Source organism: Nomascus leucogenys, chromosome 12 (assembly GCF_006542625.1).
Source record: "Nomascus leucogenys isolate Asia chromosome 12, Asia_NLE_v1, whole genome shotgun sequence".
Taxonomy (NCBI): Eukaryota; Metazoa; Chordata; class Mammalia; order Primates; family Hylobatidae; genus Nomascus; species Nomascus leucogenys.
This window is the reverse complement of record NC_044392.1, coordinates 31,964,521-31,985,246: the sequence shown is the minus strand read 5'-3', so window position 1 is coordinate 31,985,246 and position 20,726 is coordinate 31,964,521. Positions and strand designations below refer to the sequence as shown.

At 37.5% G+C, this 20,726-nt stretch overlaps 2 protein-coding genes across 9 annotated transcripts in view; one reads left to right on the top strand and one right to left on the bottom strand.

Moving 5' to 3' along the window:
• Nucleotides 1-938: 938 nt before the first annotated feature.
• Nucleotides 939-3,380, bottom strand: METTL18 (methyltransferase like 18). 2 transcript variants are annotated; one of them, XM_003258852.3, is made up of 2 exons: nt 3,220-3,380; nt 939-2,303 (listed from the first exon to the last, which is right to left on the bottom strand). In XM_003258852.3, exon 2 carries the CDS (start codon nt 2,099-2,101, stop codon nt 983-985), a length of 1,119 nt encoding a protein of 372 aa, XP_003258900.2. In that variant the 5' UTR covers nt 2,102-2,303; nt 3,220-3,380; the 3' UTR covers nt 939-982. The 2 variants fall into 2 exon arrangements, with proteins under 2 accessions (XP_003258900.2, XP_003258902.2); XM_003258854.2 differs by having other exon boundaries at nt 3,275-3,323.
• Nucleotides 3,381-3,402: 22 nt separating this feature from the next.
• Nucleotides 3,403-20,726, top strand: part of C12H1orf112 (chromosome 12 C1orf112 homolog) — a 58,549-nt gene continuing 41,225 nt past the window's right edge. The window contains exons 1-8 of one of the 7 annotated variants that reach the window (XR_004032609.1): nt 3,409-3,617; nt 7,313-7,352; nt 9,400-9,488; nt 11,132-11,236; nt 11,678-11,818; nt 12,622-12,750; nt 14,509-14,593; nt 16,298-16,436. Coding sequence is in view for 4 of the 7 variants with exons in the window: in XM_004089817.3 (XP_004089865.3) it covers nt 3,507-3,617; nt 7,313-7,352; nt 9,400-9,488; nt 11,132-11,236; nt 11,678-11,818; nt 12,585-12,750; nt 14,509-14,593; nt 16,298-16,436 (876 nt within the window). In the remaining 3 variants the exon portion in view is untranslated. Of the gene's footprint in view, nt 3,618-7,312; nt 7,353-9,399; nt 9,489-11,131; nt 11,237-11,677; nt 11,819-12,584; nt 12,851-14,508; nt 14,594-16,297; nt 16,437-20,726 lie in introns of those variants that run through there. The other 6 variants (XM_004089817.3, XM_030823996.1, XM_030823995.1 and 3 more) reach the window with 6 other exon arrangements.

Genomic DNA, 20,726 nt, shown 5'->3' with positions numbered 1-20,726 from the left:
GTATACAGTAAATGCTAAATACTGTTAGCTATTATGATCGCTACTAAAATGGGGATGACATATACCTCATAATGTTTTAAGTATTATGCAAGATGCTATACAAAGTACCTAGTTAACCGTAAATGTCCAGTAAATATCACATTCAATTGAATCCATGATGTCCGATTATTTTAGCTACTTCCAAGAGAGAAAAAAATGCTGTCAATTTTACTGTTGTTATAGAGAGCACGGCAGATCCCAATTCCCAATGTGGTAAAATGTGAAATTTTTTGCATTTGAATCAACAAAACACTTTCTCCTTTCCTACTATTTAACAACTGGTGAGAAGTCTATACTCCCTCAAATCTGGAATTCTCCTTTCTTATTCTTTTTCCTCCTACCAAGACCGCAGGATCTCTTACTTGGCTATAAAGGGTAAACCTCAAGTAGTACAAGTACTCTGTATCACTTTTATACTCTGTCACAGATTCCCTTTGTTTCCTCATCTCCATGTGAATTTAGTGAAATTCTCACCATTCTGATCCTTACTACACAAGGTAAATGAATATAAAAACAAAATGAAACAAAAACCTCTTCCTATTTACATAAGGCCTCAACCTAATATTTAGTGATGTATATTAATGTGAACAAGGAACTAACGAAGACTGGGAAGAAATTCACAGACTTGAGAGAAGAAATGGCAGGATTTCCTGGGAACAATTTCATGTAATGTCAAAGGTGGTAAAAGGTCAAATAGAATGAAGATGGAGAATACCAGATTTTCCTACAAAATGATTTCCCAGGAGATCTCATCAAATGCACAAGGATACTTTCTCAGCTTCACCTAGTGAGTACAAGATTGGTAACATAGCTCACTTATGATTTGGATAAACAAAACTAAACAAACAACATCAAAATTTCAGAAAAAATAATAGCAAAACAGAAATCAAACACTCAAATTTTTGGTCCTTCTGTTTATTTCATTTTGGATACGCAGTGAACGTTAACCAAGAGACTTAAACGTTATTTCCATTATGAACCTCTTTAATCCTTCATCAATTATTTTGAGTATTCTGGTCTTAAAAACATCTCTTTCTTCTACAAACTTCTGAAAGAGATGAACACCTCCACCTACACCAAAATAATGTGCTTTGCTGGCCAAAAGTACACGCCCATTTTTACTTAACAGTCTAAGGAAAGTCTGGTGCAAATTACTATAATAATCTGGGTTGTAAATGGTTTCTGAGGTGAGAATGAGATCATATTTTACAAAAAGTTTTTCACTGCTTAGTACAAGCTTATAAAACTCAGACCACTCACCAGAAAAAAATCGGCATTTATATAGTTCTTGTGTTACTTTTGGTTTCCTGCATCTTTTCACATCTGGCTCATTTACATCATTTTCTTCATCTTCCAAAGTGGAGTTAGCTACTACATTAGGTAATGTTACCTCATCAATCACCATACTGTTATAATCTTGAAAGTGAATTTCTTTGGCCCCTCCCTTGAATGCAGTTATACCCAGTAAACCTGATCCACAACCAAGATCCAAGACTTTTTTCCCAGCAAATTTCACTTTGGCCTTTGTGAAATAAGCCAGGAGGTCAAAGGTACATTCCCAGATTTTTAAGCCTCCTTCATAAACACCTGTAATCAGATCAGAGTGAGAAGAAAAGCTTTTTGCAACTATGTTTTCTCCACGGAAGTTCCCTTTCAACAGGATGGTTTTCACTACTGATAAGTTAACATGCTGGAAACCTGGTAATGTTTCTATGACTTTATTTTCTAACATCTTTAAATCTTTAGGCATAGCATGCTCTTTGGCAGCTCTCAAGGAGGGCTGTCTTCCATGTGGCTCCAAGGTACTTGAACTGTTGGCTGCACTGAGTGGACTGTCTGTGTCTTGAGAGGGAGCTGCATTTTCCATTGACTTATGTTCCCACAAGTGATCCTGAGGCAAGTCAAATTGTTCTGCAGAACATTTTCTGTCCCTCTCTTCTCCTTTTTGACTTTCTGAGACTGACAGCTCTTTTGAGGAATCCAGGGTCAAAGCTCCATCTCCAATGGGTGTTAATTCATTTTCCAGATGGTCTTCTATAGTGAAATTAAACTGAAAGGTCATCCTCTTATTAAATGCACACAATCTTTAAATTCAGATTCTTCAACTTCTGGATAGAATTTGATGACACACACAAACCTGCCTTAATTATTCAATTAGTTTTGTTGGGCCCAATTTCTCTTTAGCAGCTTATACATGGTAACAAATATTTAGAGATATTTCCAAATGACTTTTTAGACGTCTTTGGTCCTCTTTCCATGCAGCTCTGGAAAGAAAAAAAAAAAAAAGAAAATGATGATTAAAGCAAAATGGCACATTTCACTAAAGTGTAATATTAAACAGCCACCCCCACCCCTCCCCGTCCCACTATACAGCTGCCTTTTCTTAAAAAGTCGTGGGGAAGAGAGAGAGATAAGAGATTTGGACACTCATACACACCTTAAGGGTTCAAAAGTGGGAGAAGAAAATGAACTATAAAAACAAACAGAAGAACAACAGCAGCAGCAACAACCACCACCACCACCTGGACAAACATAAAGTCCAAGATATTCAGACAGGACAGCCTAGCTACTTGCTCTCTTTCAGCTGTCTTGATTGTGTCCAACCATATTCACCCCCTAAGCTTCCAGAATAACTTCACTTCTGTCTTTTACAAAAGACGTGCAGTATCTTATTTTGGTAAGTGAGCGTCCCTTTAGAAACATGCATAGGTATGGCCTGGTGTGTGTAAATTCATCCAAGACTTCACTCCAAACATTTAGTCGAGAACAGTAGCCCTAAGTGTATGGAAGTGGGGGTAATTTGGCAATAATTAGTAAAGACTAATTTGGTGGCAGAACAAACGCAAACTAGGGCACTGCAGTAGTTTGGAGAGACCTGTAGAAATAAGAAGCAACTTTATCGAGAATCTTCTATCTACTGCGCTAGACACTATACTATCTGCCTCAATTTTCACAGTTCTGGCAAGTGGGATCTTTGTTCCCTTTACACAAGATTTACAATTTGGGGGAGAGGCGGGTCACCCAGTCCCATGGCTAGGAACGCGCCTCTTTTCTCTCCCATCACGCTGCAAGGCTTGGAGTCACTTCCGGCTGCAGGTCCCAGAACAAATCCGACCCCAGAAGTGGGGACTTCTGGCCCTCACCTCCCCATTTGAATGTAATGTTTACAGTGATCCAGACCTGGGGATGCTAGCTTCCCGACGTGTCCTGGGATCGCGCGTCTGAAAAAGCTCACCTCATGACGCTTCCTCCGGACCTAAATCGCGCACCAGTGAGTCGAGTCCTCCAGCGGCTAGAGAAGCCCGACTTTCTTTCCGGCCTTAGAGACCCGGGCTCACCAAGAAACCAGCCGTCCTCCTCTCTATGGTTTTGGAGCCGGCGGAGAGCGCGCAAGGGTTGGCGGGACTGCGAGTTTCCGGTCTCGGCTTTGGCGGGACTGGTTTGAAGCTCTCCTGTTTGACGAAAGTATGTCTCAGGAACGCGCGGTCCCAGCTAGCGCGGTTCCCCTGGAAGAATTAAGTAGCTGGCCAGAGGAGCTATGCCGCCGGGAACTGCCGTCCGTCCTGCCGCGACTCCTCATATCCTTCCTTGGTTGTCACTTCTACCTAGAGACGGGTGTGGGCGGGTCGCGAACCTTTCTCTTCTGTCCCTTCAGACCCACCCCCAGGCTGGGTTATATTACCGCGGCCTGAACCCCCTCTTTTCTTTGTCAATGAGTGGGATGAAAAGCGAGGGACTGGAGGGGAAGCGACAACCGTGGTAGATCTAAGGCTTTGGCCCTGGAAAGGCTCGCGGACGTGTTCTGACCCAAGGTTTTAGCAGTAGATGTGGCGTTTTCTTCCATTCTTTCTTTGAGTTTTTCTGTACTCGTTGCTTGCAATTAAGTAAATACTTCTGCTAGTGGGTAATGGGGGAGGGAAGGACTGAGACCTGCGGTGTGAGGATAGCTCTGGCTCTTAATAGTTTGAGGTAACGCGAGATACTCAGCTTTTGTCTCCTGTAAAAGGGGTGGTGAATATGAATAAGGCCTTTCTTAGCGTTGTGAGAATTAAAGGAGCTAGTTCTATGGTGTGAAATCTTTAAAAGATGTTCAGTAAATAAAAATGATTTTCCTCCTTCCCCTCTCAGACCTCTTTTTCTTCTTTCTTTTTTTTTTTTTTTTTTTTTTTTTTTGACAAGTTCTCACTCCTCTCGCCCAGGCTGGAGTCTTTCTGAAAGAGTTGCTTCCGCTTGTTGTTGGCTTTCAACTGTTGGATTTGAGGCGCTTAGCGTCTTCTTCGTCCGGGTGCAGCACATTCTTGATTGGTCTCATGCCTTTGTGGTTGTAAATGTGCCTAGAATCCTAGCCTTTCATGGTGAACCATATGTATATGTATCTTTTTCACAACATTTGAGCCCAGCTTTATACAATTACACTCAAAAGAAAAAAAGTAACCTTCACTTGAGAGAATCTCAATACTGCACAAATATTGTGCAGCTGAAGCCCCATATAATCACATAGAAGTCATTCACCTAGACATTAGCAAAATCTCAGAAGGTGCCAAAGCCCCCTTTTTTAGTTTTTGTGTAGATACAGAATTGCCATCTTCAAGGAGTTTCAACTTGAAAACAAATAGCCACCCTCAAAACATTCAAAAACACTTAAAACTGCGTGCATAATGTGTGTGAGACATGGTGTTAGGCTTTGGGAGAACAGAGACACGGAACGTGATTCCTCTTCTTCCCCACAAGCTTATAGAGAGACTTCATTAAGTTGAAAGTCAACATTCCCACCTAGCTTTGCACTTCAAACGACATATTCAAAAAAGCCCAAACTTCCTCTAGTTTTCTTCGTCTGAGTAAATGGTTTCACAGACTGAAACCTTGAATCCTCTCTGTCTCACACACCCGATCAGTAAGTTCTATTGTTTCTGATTCCAAACTATGTCTTGAATCAGTCCATTTATCTCCATCCTCATTGCTATCGCTCTGATTCCAAACCCTTAGCACCTCTCACTTGGAGTATTAATAGTTTCCTTGTTTCTACTCATAGTTCATTATTCCAAGAAAGTTAAGAGGGGAAAAATACAGATCTCGTCATTTCCCTTTTTAAACCACTTTACCTTCAAGGCTCCAGGTGATCTAAGCCTTGCCCTTCTCGCATACCTAGTTAACTACACTCTGTTCATGAATACATTAGGCTCACCTACCTCAAAATCTTTTTGCTCAGCCTGATTTGTTTTCTCAGCCTTTTGCATATTTCATGTTTATATCTTGGCCCAAATGTCACTTCCTTAGAGGGGCTTTTTCAGAGCCTTCAATCTGAGGCAGTTCCCCCAAACCCAGTCTTACACTTGTATCACATTGGCCTGTTCGGTTTTCTAAAAAGCACATTACCGTTAAAAGAAATGCTCGTTTGCTTTGTATATTTTCCACTTCTACACATTATGTTGCAAAGTTCATAAAGGCAGGATGTTGATTTTCTTCACAGCGTTATCCTTAGCACCTAGAACAGTGCCTGACACATAGTAAGCATTGGTTAAAGGGCTAAAAATATTTCATGTTTTAAAAATACTTGTGAGTCTAATTAGACAATACTTTTTTTTCAGCTTATGGTAGTATTTTAGCCTCACTATTTTAACAAATGAAAAATTTGCAATAAATCTACAATGCCATTACCCCCCAAAATCATTTTCATGTTTTGCATTTTACGTAATATTTTCCAGGCCTTACCTGCATGTTTGCATAATCATAACTAATTTTGGAACAGCTAGTAATTATTTGAGCTTTACTGAAATTTTTTCATGAGGCCGATTCTACCCTACTGAACTCAAATTTGAGTTAATGATGACCTCATTTTGATTGCTGCTGTAAAAAATATATGTGGAAAATACGATTTCAGAAGAGGAATGAATTCTTGTATTAGTGTGGTAGGATTATGGGTTTTTTTTTTTTTTTGAGATGGAGTCTCACCCTGTCACCCAGGCTGGAGTGCAATGGTGCAGTCTCAGCTCACAGCAAGCAGGTTCAAGCGATTCTCCTTCCTCAGCCTCCCGAGTAGCTGAGATTACAGGCACGTGCCACCATGCCCGGCTAATTTTTTGTATCTTTAGTAGAGACAGGGTTTCACCATGTTGGCCAGGCTGGTCTCAAACTCCTGACCTCGTGATCTGCCTGCCTCGGCCTCCCAAAGTGCTGGGACTACAGGCGTGAGCCACTGTGCCCGGCCAGGTTATTCATTTTTCTTATTGACATTCTTTGATGATTCTTACAGTGCTGTTACAGTACAACATTTCTAACAGTTATTCTTGATGGTGTATATGAAGAATTTATTGTCATGTATTCGTAAGCTGCTATGTGCAGAAGAGTTTCAGTCAAATAAGGTTGGTAAGATAGGTATGTAAGTAATATGAAAATAAGATAGAAGGTGATGAGTGACTTAGGTATAAATTAAGTACTATAGAAATGTTAAGGAAAGAGAAATTTCTTGTAATAGAAATCGGAAGTACAAACTGGGCATGGTGGTGTGCATCTCTAATCCCAGTTCCTTGAGAGGCTGGTATGGGAGGATCACTTTAGCCCAGGAGCTTGAGGCTGCAGTGAAGTGTGATCATGTCACCACACTCCATCCTGGGTGACAGCAAGACCGTCTCTCTTTTTTTTTTTTTTTTTGAGACAGTCTCGCCTATGCTGGAGTGAAATGGCGCAATCTTGGCTCACTGCAACCTCTGCCTCACAGGTTCAAGTGATTCTCCTGCCTCAGCCTCCTGAGCAGCTGGGATTACAGGCATGTGCCACCATGCCCAGCTAATTTTTTTGTATTTTTAGTAGAGACGGGGTTTCACCATATTGGTCAGGCTGGTCTTGAACTCCTGACCTCTTGTTCTGCCCGTCTAGGTCTCCCAAAGTGCTGGGATTACAGGCGTGAGCCACCCCACCCGGCCCTTTGCGAGACCCTCTCTCTAAAAAAAATAAGTAAGTAAATCATAAATCTGTGGATTATTGTAGCACTGTTTCTCATCTGTCAAAAATATTTCATGACTATGCATAGTTTGAAAGGCAAGTTTGTCCCTGGGCAATTTCAAAATATTTCTTTAATGTATTTTCACAACACTGTTTACCTAATAAATCTTAAGTTTTTTAAAAGCAAAATTAAGCCAGTAATCTGAGTCCAATTCCAATCTCTTATGGGTCATTGCTTAAATTTCAAAAGGGTTTTTTTTTTTTTTTAAGTTTGTTCTGAGTAATGAATACCCTATTACTATGATACTAGTATCTTCCTTAATTATCCTACTCATCGTCTCAACATTCTGACAGTTGGATTGAGCATATTCGTAAGTAAAATTGTTTTAACTGTATGATTTACTTTGATGTTAAGGTCTGAGTCCCCACATACCTCAGTGGATGTGTCCTTATAGTTTTGTATTCCCTTGAAATGTAACTGTTCTCTGTGTTACAGCCTTTATAACCTTCAGTTACTTGAAATGAACAAATTCCTTCAAATTCCAGCACTTAGAAGTTTTAAATTACATTTTGGATAAATACCAAAAGTGTTTTGTTGATGATGTATGTATAAACAAATTGTAAATATTAAACGTTAGTTGTTACGATTAGACCTATATAAAACATGATTTACAGTCTACTGAATAACTATCAGCCTCTAACATGTTTAGTGTCATTTAGAAGATGCTTTCTAAATTGCCGAAAGCTGATTGTCTAGGTGATAACAAATTTATCATTTGGAGGAAGTTGACTTTCTCATTTTCATGTCTTCATCAGTCTCACTTGGTGAGATTTATTCTTCTAGTTAGAAGAGAGTTAAGACTAGACTGCTCAGTTTACTCATATTTTGAGTTAGCTTTTCTATTTAGAGTTCACTTGGTTGTGGAATATTCATTTATAATTTGAATCTACGTTGTGTAATGGGACCTAATTTTTTTTTCCTTTGTTTTTGTTGGAGTCTCGTCTTGTCACCCAGGTTGGAGTGCAGTGGCGTGATATTTGCTCACTGCAACCTCCACCTTCCAGGTTCAGGTGATTCTCCTGCCTCAGTCTCCCAAGTAGCTGGGATTACAGGCATGCTTCACCACACTTGGCTAATTTTTGTATTTTTAGTAGAGATGGGGTTTCATCATGTTGGTCAGGCTGGTCTCAAAACTCCTGAGCTCAAGTGATCCTCCTGCCTCAGCCTCCATAAGTGCCGGGATTACAGGCATGAGCCACTGAGCCTGGCCCCAAAGTTTGTTTTGTTTTGTTTTCGAGACAAGATCTCGCTCTGTTGCCCAGGCTGGAGAGCAGTAGTGTGATCATAGCTCACTGCAGCCTGAACTCCTGGGTTCAAGCTATTCTCCTGCCTCCATTTTCTAAAGTGCTGGGATTACAGGTCCGAGCCATGATGCTTAGCCTATATTTTTGTTTGTTTGTTTGGGGGGACAGGGTCTTGCTTTGTCACCAAAACTGGAGTGTAGTGGTGCGAACATAGCTCACTGCAGCCTCCATCTCCCAGGCTCAAGCAGTCCTCTCACCTCAGCCTTCCAAGTAGCTGAGACCACAGGTGCGTGCTACCATGTCTGGCTAATTTTCTATTTATATATTTATTTTTTGGTAGACATGAGGTCTTGTCATGTTACCCAGGTTGGTCTTTAACTCCTGGGCTCAGGCAGTCCTCCTGCCTCAGCCACCCAAAGTGTTGGGATTACAGGTGTGAGCCACCATGCATGGCCTAATTTTTTTTAAGTAAATTATTTTTTTATCTTGAGTATAGAAGTGATTCATGTTCATTGTGGAAAATATGAAACATATAGAAAAACAGAAAAGATTACCAAACATCTAATCTGAAATGGTTAAGATTTTGATGAGAACAGTCTCATCTCATTTCCGTATATTCCTGCCAGCCTATCCATCATTCTTTGTACATGTTTATCTATATTAAAATTGGTGTTATATTTTGGAAACTTTTTGTTTAACTACATTATGAACATTTTTCATGTTTTAAAATGTCATTTTAATGATGGCAGATCCTATTCAATAGATGTACACACACCTATTTAACTGGTCCACAATTGTAGGTTGTTTCCTTTCTCTCTTTTTTTTTTTTTTGGCTATTACTTAATAGTTTATCTATATAGAATGTGGTATTTGGAAAAGATGTATAAAAAAAAAAAAAAAAAAAAAAAAAAAAAAAAAAAAAAAAAAAAAAAAAAAAAAAAAAAAAAAAAAAAAAAAAAAAAAAAAAAAAAAAAAAAAAAAAAAAAAAAAAAAATGTGGTATTTGGAAAGTGTATCAAGCTTTAGATTGGTAGTATTCTTGCATTTAATAAAAGACAGTGGCCTTTGTTGACTGACATGACAATATTTTTATAAAATGTTATTTGCTTTACAGAAATTTTGAAAATTATTGTAGAAATGTTTTTACCTCATATGAACCACCTGACATTGGAGCAGACTTTCTTTTCACAAGTGTTACCAAAGGTATAATACTATTACCTGAAAATACATGTTATAAGGAATCTAGCCTCAGTCTTAGATAATTTATTATTAATTATGGCTCTGTTTTTCTAATATATCAAATATATTCAAAATAAAAATAAGGAGTAACTAGATCTCATGTGAGACTATAATGGTGTTAGTGTGATCATTAGGCAGTTAAAAACTGTTATAGGCCAGGCACGGGGGCTCATGCCTGTAATCCCTGCACTTTGGGAGGCTGAGGTGGGCAGATCATCTGAGGTCAAGAGTTTGAGACCACCCACGGTCAACATGATGAAACCTCGTCTCTACTAAAAGTACAAAAAATTAGCTGGACGTGGTGGCGGGTGCCTGTAATCCCAGCTACTAGGGAGGCTGACACAGGAGAATTGCTTGAGCATGGGAGGCGGAGGTTGCACTGAGTCAAGATCGTGCCGTTGCACTCCAGCCTGGGCAATAAGAGCGATGCTCCCTCTCAAAAAAAAAAAAAAAAAAAAAAGAAAAAATTATATTTTCGGATTGTATGGTTCTTTTACTAACTGAGTTTAAATTATTTGTAGTCAATTTTAAATGCTCTTGTATTTTAAAGCCACTGTACTCCAGCCTGGGTGACAGAGTGAAACCCTCAATTCAAAAAAAAAAAAAAAAAAAAAAAGCTGGAATATTGGCAAAATCAAGTAACTAAGAGAAAACATTAAATTCACAGAATACATGATTACTTTTTAGATATATATGGTGTATGTTTTCTCTGAAAAGCACAAGCATACTTTTTTTGTTTTAAATGGAGGGAACTAAAGATACTTTGGTGCCAAAATGAAACATTATTTGTAATTAATCTCATATTGAAATGGGTTTCTAACTTTAGCTTTTAAACCTAATCTTTCAGATTTCTTGTACTCATAGTCACTTGATGATTCTCTATCTGAAATATTTCTTAGAATTTGTTCTTGACCACCAGAAAAAGATTCAACTGTTATATAGATGAAAATGGATGTTGAGTGTTAACAGGCCTATGGGAAACAGTATTTTCTTTAACTGCATTGTATTGTTGACTATGTTGCTATTCTTGTAATGTTTAGGTCATTTAAATTGTTAGAAAGATCCAAGTATTAAGATCTAGGGTGGCTAACTTTTCACAGACAAAAAGCTTGTTTGTAATTCTGTACCCTTAATTCGGGAAGGTTAGCTTGAATTGGGTCAAAAGGAAACTGGTTAGAAAATAAGTGAGTAGTGAATAGGCGATTCAGTGCAAATTCCTTCCAGAAAATACCCTTATAAATGACTGTATGAATGTGGATTCTTCAAGACAGTCAAATTTATTGTGCAAAAGTAATACTTTTATTTTTTGCATCTCTAAAACATGAACTTTGAGTGATTTTTTTAAAAAATTGATGCTATTAAATAGATTCAAACCATAGAAATGGAAAATAAATTTCTGTTTGAGGCTTTTGGGGGGATTATATTGTAAAAATACCTTTTCTCTATATTTTGTGCTTAATTAAATACAATTGTTAAGCTAGATGATAGCCCGTGGATGTTACTAGTGCAAAATCAAATTATCGTATTGTGTTTTCTCTGTAAAGTTTTGTTTTGTCTTTTCTAGTGATTTCTCTTATTCCTGTTTATTACTTGATTTGTTTTTACAGACTGTGAAATTATTTGATGACATGATGTATGAATTAACCAGTCAAGCCAGAGGACTGTCAAGCCAAAATTTGGAAATCCAGACCACTCTAAGGAATATTTTACAAGTAAGTCAAATGTATTAGAAAACAGGAGAGAGAGGGAGCTTAAAGAATGTCAAAATTTTTATGCTGATACTGATTAGCCATGTATTCTTATGTAATGGCCTAATGTTGGAATTAAATTTATAGAATTAAAGACGTGAATATAGAAACATGAATTCTGAATAATAAACTCTTATAAGAAGACAAGTCATCAAGCTAGCTGACCCTACCTGTATTTTCAAGGGATATGTGTAGAACACCTGCCATGTGTTTTGAAGTTTGTGTTAGGATTCTAAATGGCTAGACAGTTGTTCCAGTATTTGTAGTTCTGATAGACTAAAGTTCTGTGAAAAGAGGAACAGACTGTGTTTTGTTCACTGTTGTATTTGTAGCACCTAGCATACTGACTAATACCTTTTCAGTGCACAAAAAATATATTCTGAATGAAATTTCCTTCCTTCACAGACGATGGTGCAGCTCTTAGGAGCTCTTACAGGATGTGTTCAGCATGTCTGTGCCACACAGGAATCCATCATGTTGGAAAATATTCAGAGTCTCCCCTCCTCAGTCCTTCATATAATTAAAAGCACATTTGTGCATTGTAAGGTGAGTAAAAGTCTAATTATACTTTGAATGGTATATAATCAATGTGCATAGGGGCTGAGTAAAATAATGTTTGTATAAAATTTTACATTTTAGTCTATATTGAAATAGACTTTTCCATAGAATAAAGAACATGTTAGTAAATAATTGTTTCAAAAAAAGTGGTTTTAAGGAAGTCATAAAAAGTGGCTTTTTGGGGTTTTTTAGTTTTATCTTATTTTCCCGCTATGAAGAAAGAAGTTTTAAAAATTTGTGTTGAGACAGACATAGGGATCCTGAAATAGTTATGTCATGTTGCATTGATCAATATTCAATTACCATTATTATTAGATGTCAGAACTTCCTTTTATAAAGGAAAGTTAATCTTTATTTAGTCCATCTCTACATGCCAAAGATAGCCTTGAGGCACAAAAGCTTGCCTAGAATTTATGGGGCACAGACAGTTTTAATATTGCTATTTGTTGGGCGAATGAAAATCATTAGTTAATTAATACCTCTCTTTGCTGATAGGATGCTAAAAATGTCATGCACCTGGCCTAATGTTACCCTTTTTTAGTTATATATTTGCAAGATCATGGAAATCAGAAATAATATTTTATACATGCTTGCATCTCTTGAAGCACACTATATTTAATGGATATTCACTAAATAATGAATGAATGTGTGATTCAGTAAATTTATGATCTCTAATAGTATGAATTAAAGTAAATTTGGCTCTTGAGCTTTTTATGATTTATTTTTTCTCTCATTTTTATTTATCTGTAATCAGAATAGTGAATCTGTGTATTCTGGGTGTTTACACCTAGTTTCAGACCTTCTCCAGGCTCTTTTCAAGGAGGCCTATTCTCTTCAAAAGCAGCTGATGGAACTGCTGGACATGGTTTGCATGGACCCTTTGGTAGATAACAATGATGATATTTTGAATATGGTAATAGGTGAGTGAAGAAAACTTTCTGCTTAGTATATGGTGACTATAAATCATGTATCAGTTAAAATTGTCTCGTAATGATTCGTTATTTTCTTACTAATTATGCATTAAAATTGATTTAAATCTTACCAAATAAATTTTTAATCTTTAAATTTGGAATTTGTAAAATTTATTTTGGGTACCTTAACCTAGATTTGCGTATTTAGTTACTGTAATTTCTCCACAATGATTAACTTATATAACTTTATAATCTCTGAGGTTGTCCATATTCAGAGACAATAACTTTCACATTTTTTTAACCATAACTGATACTGAGATGCAGTTTATATTTCCTTCCAGAATACATATAAATACGTGCATATGTGTATGTAAATATGTCTATTCTCATATACATATTATAATGAAATATCTCATTTTACATGTGATGCACTTTATACTAGTTTATTTTTATTTTATTCTATTTTTTTGAGACAGAGTCTCACTCTGTCACCCAGGCTGGAGTGCAGTGGCACAATCTCGGCTCACTGCAACCTCGCCTCCCGGACTCAAGCGATTCTCCTGCCTCAGCCTCATGAGTAGCTGGGATTATAGGCGTCCACCACCACACCTGGCTAATTTTTATATTTTTAGTAGAGACGGGGTTTCACCGTGTTGGCCAGGCTGGTCTTGAACTCCTGACCTCAGGTAATCCACCTGCCTCAGCCTCCCAGAGTGCTGGGATTACAGGCATGAGCCACCGTGCCTGGCCAATACTAGTTTATTTTTAAAGAATTGCTGGTTGTAACACACTTCATTGATTTTATCACTCATTAATGGATTATGACCAAGAGTTTGAAAAACAATATAAAGGCAAAGTTTGCATTCAAAACTTTGGTATAAAGAGAGTAAGTTGGTTTTGTGCAGTGTATCAGGCACCTGTTGCTCTGCAACACACCACCTCAAAATCTATTTATTCACTATTTATTTGTTCATGATTCTGTGAGTCTGCAGTTTAGGGTGGGATGCCCTGAGACAACTTTCTCTGATCCACCTGGGGCACTAGCTCACCCATGTGACTTCAGTGACTTCATTCACATCTGGCTGTTGGCAGAGGCAGAAGTACTTGAGAAAGCCATGTGCATCATCCAGCAGGCTCACTCCATCTCAGATACTTGATGGCAGTGGTTTCAGGGTTTCTAAGAGTAGCAAAAGAGTGAGCAGGTCGCTGTATGCTAGCACTTTTCAAGTTTCTGCTTGCCTTAATTTTATTATTGTCCCCCGGGCCACAGCAGGTCATAGTGTTTAGCTCAGAGTCATTGTGGAAAAGTGTGGATTCACAAAGGGCAGTCATTGTGGCCATTTTTATAAATAATCTACCACAGGCTAAGTAAAAGCCTTGCATGAATACCATGGAAATTAATTTGAATTCTTCCTTTTTAGATTTTCTTTCCTTAGCAATTTGTTTTGTCATTTTGGATTAGAATTATATCTGTAGAATATTTCAGTTATAATAGGGTACAGCTTTTATTCCACTAAACAGTTTTAGTTTTATTTAGGTCATCTGGTAGGTATAAACTTCAAAAGTTAATATTCAATATTTATAAAAACCGTTAACAAGTGTGACACTTAGTTTAAATAATTCTTTTGACACAACTATTTCCAAATTGTGTTACGTATTTTAATTCAATCAAATGTTGAAATTGTTCAGTAGATAGTTTTAATTATAGGAGAAACTCACCCCCGTGACATTTGGATGTCTTAAAAGTTCTGTTATCTTTCTTTGCAGTTATTCATTCTTTATTGGATATCTGCTCTGTTATTTCCAGTATGGACCATGCATTTCATGCCAATACTTGGAAGTTTATAATTAAGTAAGTATGTTATTTTTTACTTTTTAGAAAATGTTTTCCATATTCCCCAATCTTAATTGTTCATGTTTCTTTAGATTGCATTTGAAACATTTTGTGTGAATTTAATGTTCACTGACACTGCTGTCTGATAATCCAGATATTCTACAGGTAGCTCTCAAGTCAAATTGGACTTCTTTACCCTGTGGCCTCTAAAATTAAAAAAAGTGTTCTTCCTAGTTAGCTAGTACTTCAGAAATAGTGGGCCATGGGCCAGACTAGAACTTAACCACTTTCCTGCTGCTACTGTTGTTTAACCAGCTATCAAGTATCCTATTTCTAGGATTAGATAAATTGATAACTATAATTAAAACTGAATATAATCTTTTGATTAGGTACTTTTAAGTTGTTCATGCTTAATTCCATTTATACAGTAATTTTAGCTTTCTGAAACTGAAGCATTTAAAGGGTCACCAGGGATAGTGCCCATAGCATTCTTCAGATTCTTAGGGGTGAGAGGAGATGTGGTTGAGATGTAAAAATGGTTAAGAATATCTACTTTATACACATACATAAAACATTAAAGGTCAGTGTATTTTCAGGTCTTAGGTGCTTTTCTTGTACTACCAGGACATTAAGTTGCCATTCAGTGGTTAAGAGTGTTGCCTGGGAGCTGTATCACATGTGCTTAAATCCATTCTTGAAATCATTTAGTCCTTCTGATTGAAATCATTTAGTCCTTGGGCTATTTGGTTAATTTCTCTGAACGTTAGTTTGCTTATCTGAAAATGGAAATAATAATAGCAACTTCTTGACAGGGTTATAGTGAGAATTGAGTTCATCACTGTGAAATGCTTAGAAATGTACATGACACATAGTACATGCTCAAGGAATTAGCCACATCACTATCACCATCACTGATTATCTTACACTCTTACCCTCTTCCAGTTCATTTTCTACCCAGCAGAATGATCTTTTAAAAAGTAAATCAGATCATGTCACTCTATTGCTTAAAGTCTATCCCATTTTACTAAGAATAACAACCTAATCCTCTGTGGACGCTGCCTCCTTCACCAGCCTGTCTCATGCTGCTCTCCCTGCTTTTAGTTCCTCAAACATACCAAACTCTTCTGTCCCAGAGCCTTTTCGTGGTTTTTCCATCTGCCTAGGATGCTTCTCTCTCCTATTGTATACCTTGCTAACTCCTGCTTACTGTCTTTCAGTTCTCAGCTTAAGAGTTATGTCTTCATGATAACATTCTTTGATATCCTTACCCTAAGAATAAGTTAGATTGATATCCTTACCCTAAGAATAAGTTAGATTAGGTCTCTCTATTGCAGCACCTTAGACTCTGTCATTTGACAAATCACAGCCCTAATTAATTATTCTTAAAATTATTTAACGTTCTCTGTCATGCTAGACCACAAGTTTCATACAGGTAAGGCAGAGATTGTTCCCATTTGTTTGACCCCTTTGTCTCCAGGTCCTAGTAGAATGCCTCGTACATAGTAAGAATTCAATATTTTACACAGAGAAAAAATTAGCAACTTATTTAAACAAATATAACTGCTTCAGAGGTAAACTAGGCACATCTTAGTTATATTATGTGATATATGATGCTTTGTGATTTTTTTTTTAAATGTTCTATAAGGTAGATATTGTTAGTGGTCCTAAGTTACTTGATGTGTTACTTGTGGTGATTGTATTCTTTTCTTTTTATTCATTTAGGCAGAGCCTTAAGCACCAATCCGTAATAAAAAGCCAGTTGAAACACAAAGATATAATTACTAGCTTGTGTGAAGACATTCTTTTCTCCTTCCATTCTTGTTTACAGTTAGCTGAGCGGATGACACAGTCAGATGCACAGGTAAAATTTGGGCTAATAGCATTTTAAACAGCAACTCTTATTTTCTTTGGCAGTTAGTAAATCTCATTTGAATGTCTGGGTCAGTCTATTTAAGAGGATTTTAATTTATTTCATTTGGGTTTTTTTTTGATCTGTGGGATTATTTATAGCCCATAATTACTTTTCACTCAGAGCATTGCATTAGATTCCTAACTGCTCTCATTGCCTCTGGGGTCTACCTGGCTCCCTCTTTGCATTGTAACTGGTTGGTCACAGCATTCTTCTCAGAATCCTTTCATTCTTTTCTGCATGAGAACAAAAATTCTTTTGTTCATATTTATATAAGATCTGATATAGTTGCAATCAATCTTGCATTTTTTCTTCACCAATGCATTGCAACCTTTAGGGATACAAGTATGTTTATGCGTGTATATATATGTATCAGTCTTTTAAATTTGATATATTCATATGTTTGTTTTTATTTCGAAAAGTTAAAGTGTTGAATTGGTATCCCATTTATGAAACATTATATTCTAAAAATTTGTAGTATGATTATTGGGAATTATAACTCATTTTCCTGTAACGCTGTTATACATAGTACCTTTTGCTTTCAGACTAGCCTTCTAATTTTATTTAACTATAATAGTCCTAAATTATAAAATTAATAGTACTCAGGACCTAACAGTTATATGTAATTTTTTTTTTTTTTTGAGACGGCATCTCACTCTGTCACGCTGGAGTGCAGTGGTACAATCTTGGCTCACTGCAAACCTCTGCCTCACGGGTTCAAGGGATCGTTCTGCCTTAGCCTCCTGAGTAGCTGGGATTATAGGCGCCTGCCACCACGCTTGGCTAATTTTTTTAGTGGAGACGGGATTTCGCCATGTTTGCCAGGCTGGTCTCGAACTCCTGACCTCAGGTGGTCCACCCGCCTTGGCCTCCCAAAGTGCTGGGATTACAGGTGTGAGCCACCACGCCCACCCTATATGTAATAATTTTAATGGGACCATGAATTGAATATTTCTTCTTTGAATAGCAATGACATAGCCCCTTCTATTGTACATCTGCAAGCTGATACAGGGAATTCCTTTGTACCTGTGTTCTTCCCTGCCAGTCAGCTATGGGGGTGAAACTGTAGGGGTTCATCCAAGTCCTAAAACTGGTAGCAACTCCTAGGGCAGGGCTGATATGGAAGGACAGACCCTAGGGGAGGGTGGAACTTTAAAAAGAAGTTCTGAAGGTAGTAAGAAGGAAATGAGGAGTAGTGTTAGGAAGCGGATAACTTTTTTCTTCTTGCTTCTCTTCTTTATCTCACCTGCCCCTCCCCTTATATCCCTTCTTCCTTTTTCCCTTTCCTTTTTTGTCCTCACTTCATTCGTGCATCCTTTCTGATTCCTCTTACCTTGCTAAAAGGATAAGTTTGTTTGGTTATCCTATATCAATGGCAGGAAGGTTGTTTTCTTCTTTACCTTTATCCTATAGATTCATATTCTCAACCCCAACCTCCTTGTTTTTCAGTTTCCTTCTTGCTTCTCTTGACACCACAGACTTTGCAGCTAGTACTTGTAGAGGAAAATTAAACAGAGATACTGGACCAGGAGTAAGATGAAGAAAGCCTAGGCAACAGTATAGTCTATAGTGGCAAGAGAGAGAGTATGGGGGCTGCTCAGCCAGGGTGGCTGTACATAAAGTATATTTTCAGTTTATATAAACTGCTTATAGATGGAAATCAGAAAATTTAAATTCTCTTAACTGTCCAAGAAAATTCTCATATTTTTACTCATTTGTTCAAATTTGGGACTGATAAATGACCAGTTCTGCTTACTGTCCATTGCCTGAAATGGAGCTTTGAGGTGGACTGTATAATTTCTTCAATCTTAACTCCAAATTCTGATCAGCGACGCCCTCTGCTGTTCACTATTAATATTTATTTACCAATCAAAGGAAAGTATTGAAGTTTTCCAAGCAGTTTTCACTTTGTGTCTTAGTCCATTTAGGCTGCTATAACAAAATCCCTTAAACTGGGTAGGGGATTATAAATATTAGAAATTTATGTCTCACAGTTCTGGAAGCTGGAAGCCCAGTATCAAGGCACCAGTAGATTGGGTGTCTGGTGAGTGTGTGCTCTCTGCTTCAAAGATGGCCCCTTGTTGCTGCATCCTCACTTAGTGCAAAGGTCAAGACAGCTCCCTTCAACTTCTTTTGTAAGGGCACTTACGTCATTCATGAGGGCAGAGCCCTCGTGACTTAATCACTTCCCCAAAGGCCCCACCTCTTAATAGTATCACATTGGGTGTTAGGTGTCTGGGAGGGCACCAATCTTCAAGCCATATCATCTCACTTTGAAAAAAAGTCAAAATAAGACCAGTAGATTTAATTAATATTACACTATTTATAGAAGCATGTGATGTATCATTCCTTGTATTAATTTCCTGGGGTTGCCATAACAAGTTACCACAAACTAGGTGGCTTAAAACAATAGAATTTTATTCTCTCACATTTCTAGAGGCAGAAGTTCACAGTGTGTCAATAGGGCCATGTTCTCTGGAAGGCTTTAGGGGAGAATATATTTCATATCTTTCTCTTAGCTTCTGGGTGTCACTGGCAATCCTTAGCTTACTTTGGCTTTCTGTGTCTTCACATCTTTTTATAAGAACACCAGTGATAGTGATTAAGGGCATACCTTACTTTAGTATGACCTTATCTTAACTAATTATGTCTTCAATAACCCTATTTCCAAATAAGGCCACATTCTGAAGTATTGGGAGTTAGAACTTAAAGCTTTTTGGGAGGGACACAGTTCAACCCATAACAACCCCTAAAATCGATATTTATTCTCAATTAAGTCTTGAAATTGGTTTCAAAAAGAGAATATTCTGTTAGAGTTTTTAATGTATAGTTTTAACATATAGTTCTTTAGCCCCCAGTTATTTAGTTTTTCTATAAACATAGGGAAATTTGTGTGGCCCTTAGAAATAATTTAATTTCCACTCTAATTCCTACTTATGTTTATATAATGCTTTTAGAAATTTGTATTATTCAGAAAATAAACATATACTATTATATCTGTTGCCTACACTTAGATTTTATTGCCTGTTACATTTAAATTTTATTAGTATTTTAATTGTTTTATTAAAGAAAGAATGTGCCTGTAATCTCAGCACTTTTGAGAGGCCAAGGCATAAGGATTACTTGAGCCCAGGAGTTCGAGACCAGCCTGGGCAACACAGGGAGACCCCCATCTCTATAAAAAATAAAAAAATTCTCCAGGCCTCGTGGCACATACCTGTAGTTCTAGTTACTTGGGAGACTGGAGTGGGAGGCTGCATTGAGCCCAGGTGACTGAGGCTGCAGTGAGCCATGATCGGGCCACTGTACTCCAGCCTGGACAACAGAGTGAGAGCCTGTCTAGATAGATGGATGGATGGATGGATAGATAGGTAGATAGATAGGTAGATAGATAGATAGATAGATAGATACAAAGAAAGAAAGAATGGTGCTCATATTTTAAAGCATTGAAAAATGGTCTTCCTTGCTTATATTACTCACACCTTCTTTGTTGGCATTAAGATGCAAACCTTGTTTTAAACAGTTGAGTAAATCAAAGATGGGACTGTTATTTGTGTTATTTACCTGCTTTTTGAAAATGTAAAAATAAAACTCTAGGTTTAATTAGTAGTATGCTATTTAGTAATGAAGTAAAGCTAGAGGCTTCGAACAAATCTTGTGTAATTTCCTCTTGAATGAGAGAGAAAATTTAAAGTAAGCAAACAAATAAGTTGTGTGTCACCACTCATTCAGTCATTTAACAAGTATTTCCAGAGTGCTTATTCTGTGTCAGGAAATGTTGTAGGTGGCCTCAACAACTTAGAGTCTAGCTTGAGACATTTAAGTAGGTAATTATTATAGAATGGTATGATCTTTGGAGGACTGGGTATTGACTGGCTCATGGGAGTACAAGATAGGGACCCAGTGATGAAATCAGGAAAGGTTTCTTATGTTGATATGATGACGTCTATGCTGATTAAGGTCAGTGTAGATTAAACTTTGTGCTTTTAAATTTGCATAGCACTGTATTAGAGAGTTCATGTTCAGAATAATCAAAAAGGCTGAGTGTGGTGGCTCATGGCTGTAATCCCAGCACTTTGGGAGGCTGAGGTGGGCAGATCGCTTGAGCTAGGAGTTCGAGACCAGGCTGGCCAACATGGTGAAACCCCGTCTCTACTAAAAATACAAAAATTAGCCAGGAGTGATGGTGTGCACCTGTAATCCCAGCTACTTGGGAGGCTGAGGCAGGAGGATCACTTGAAC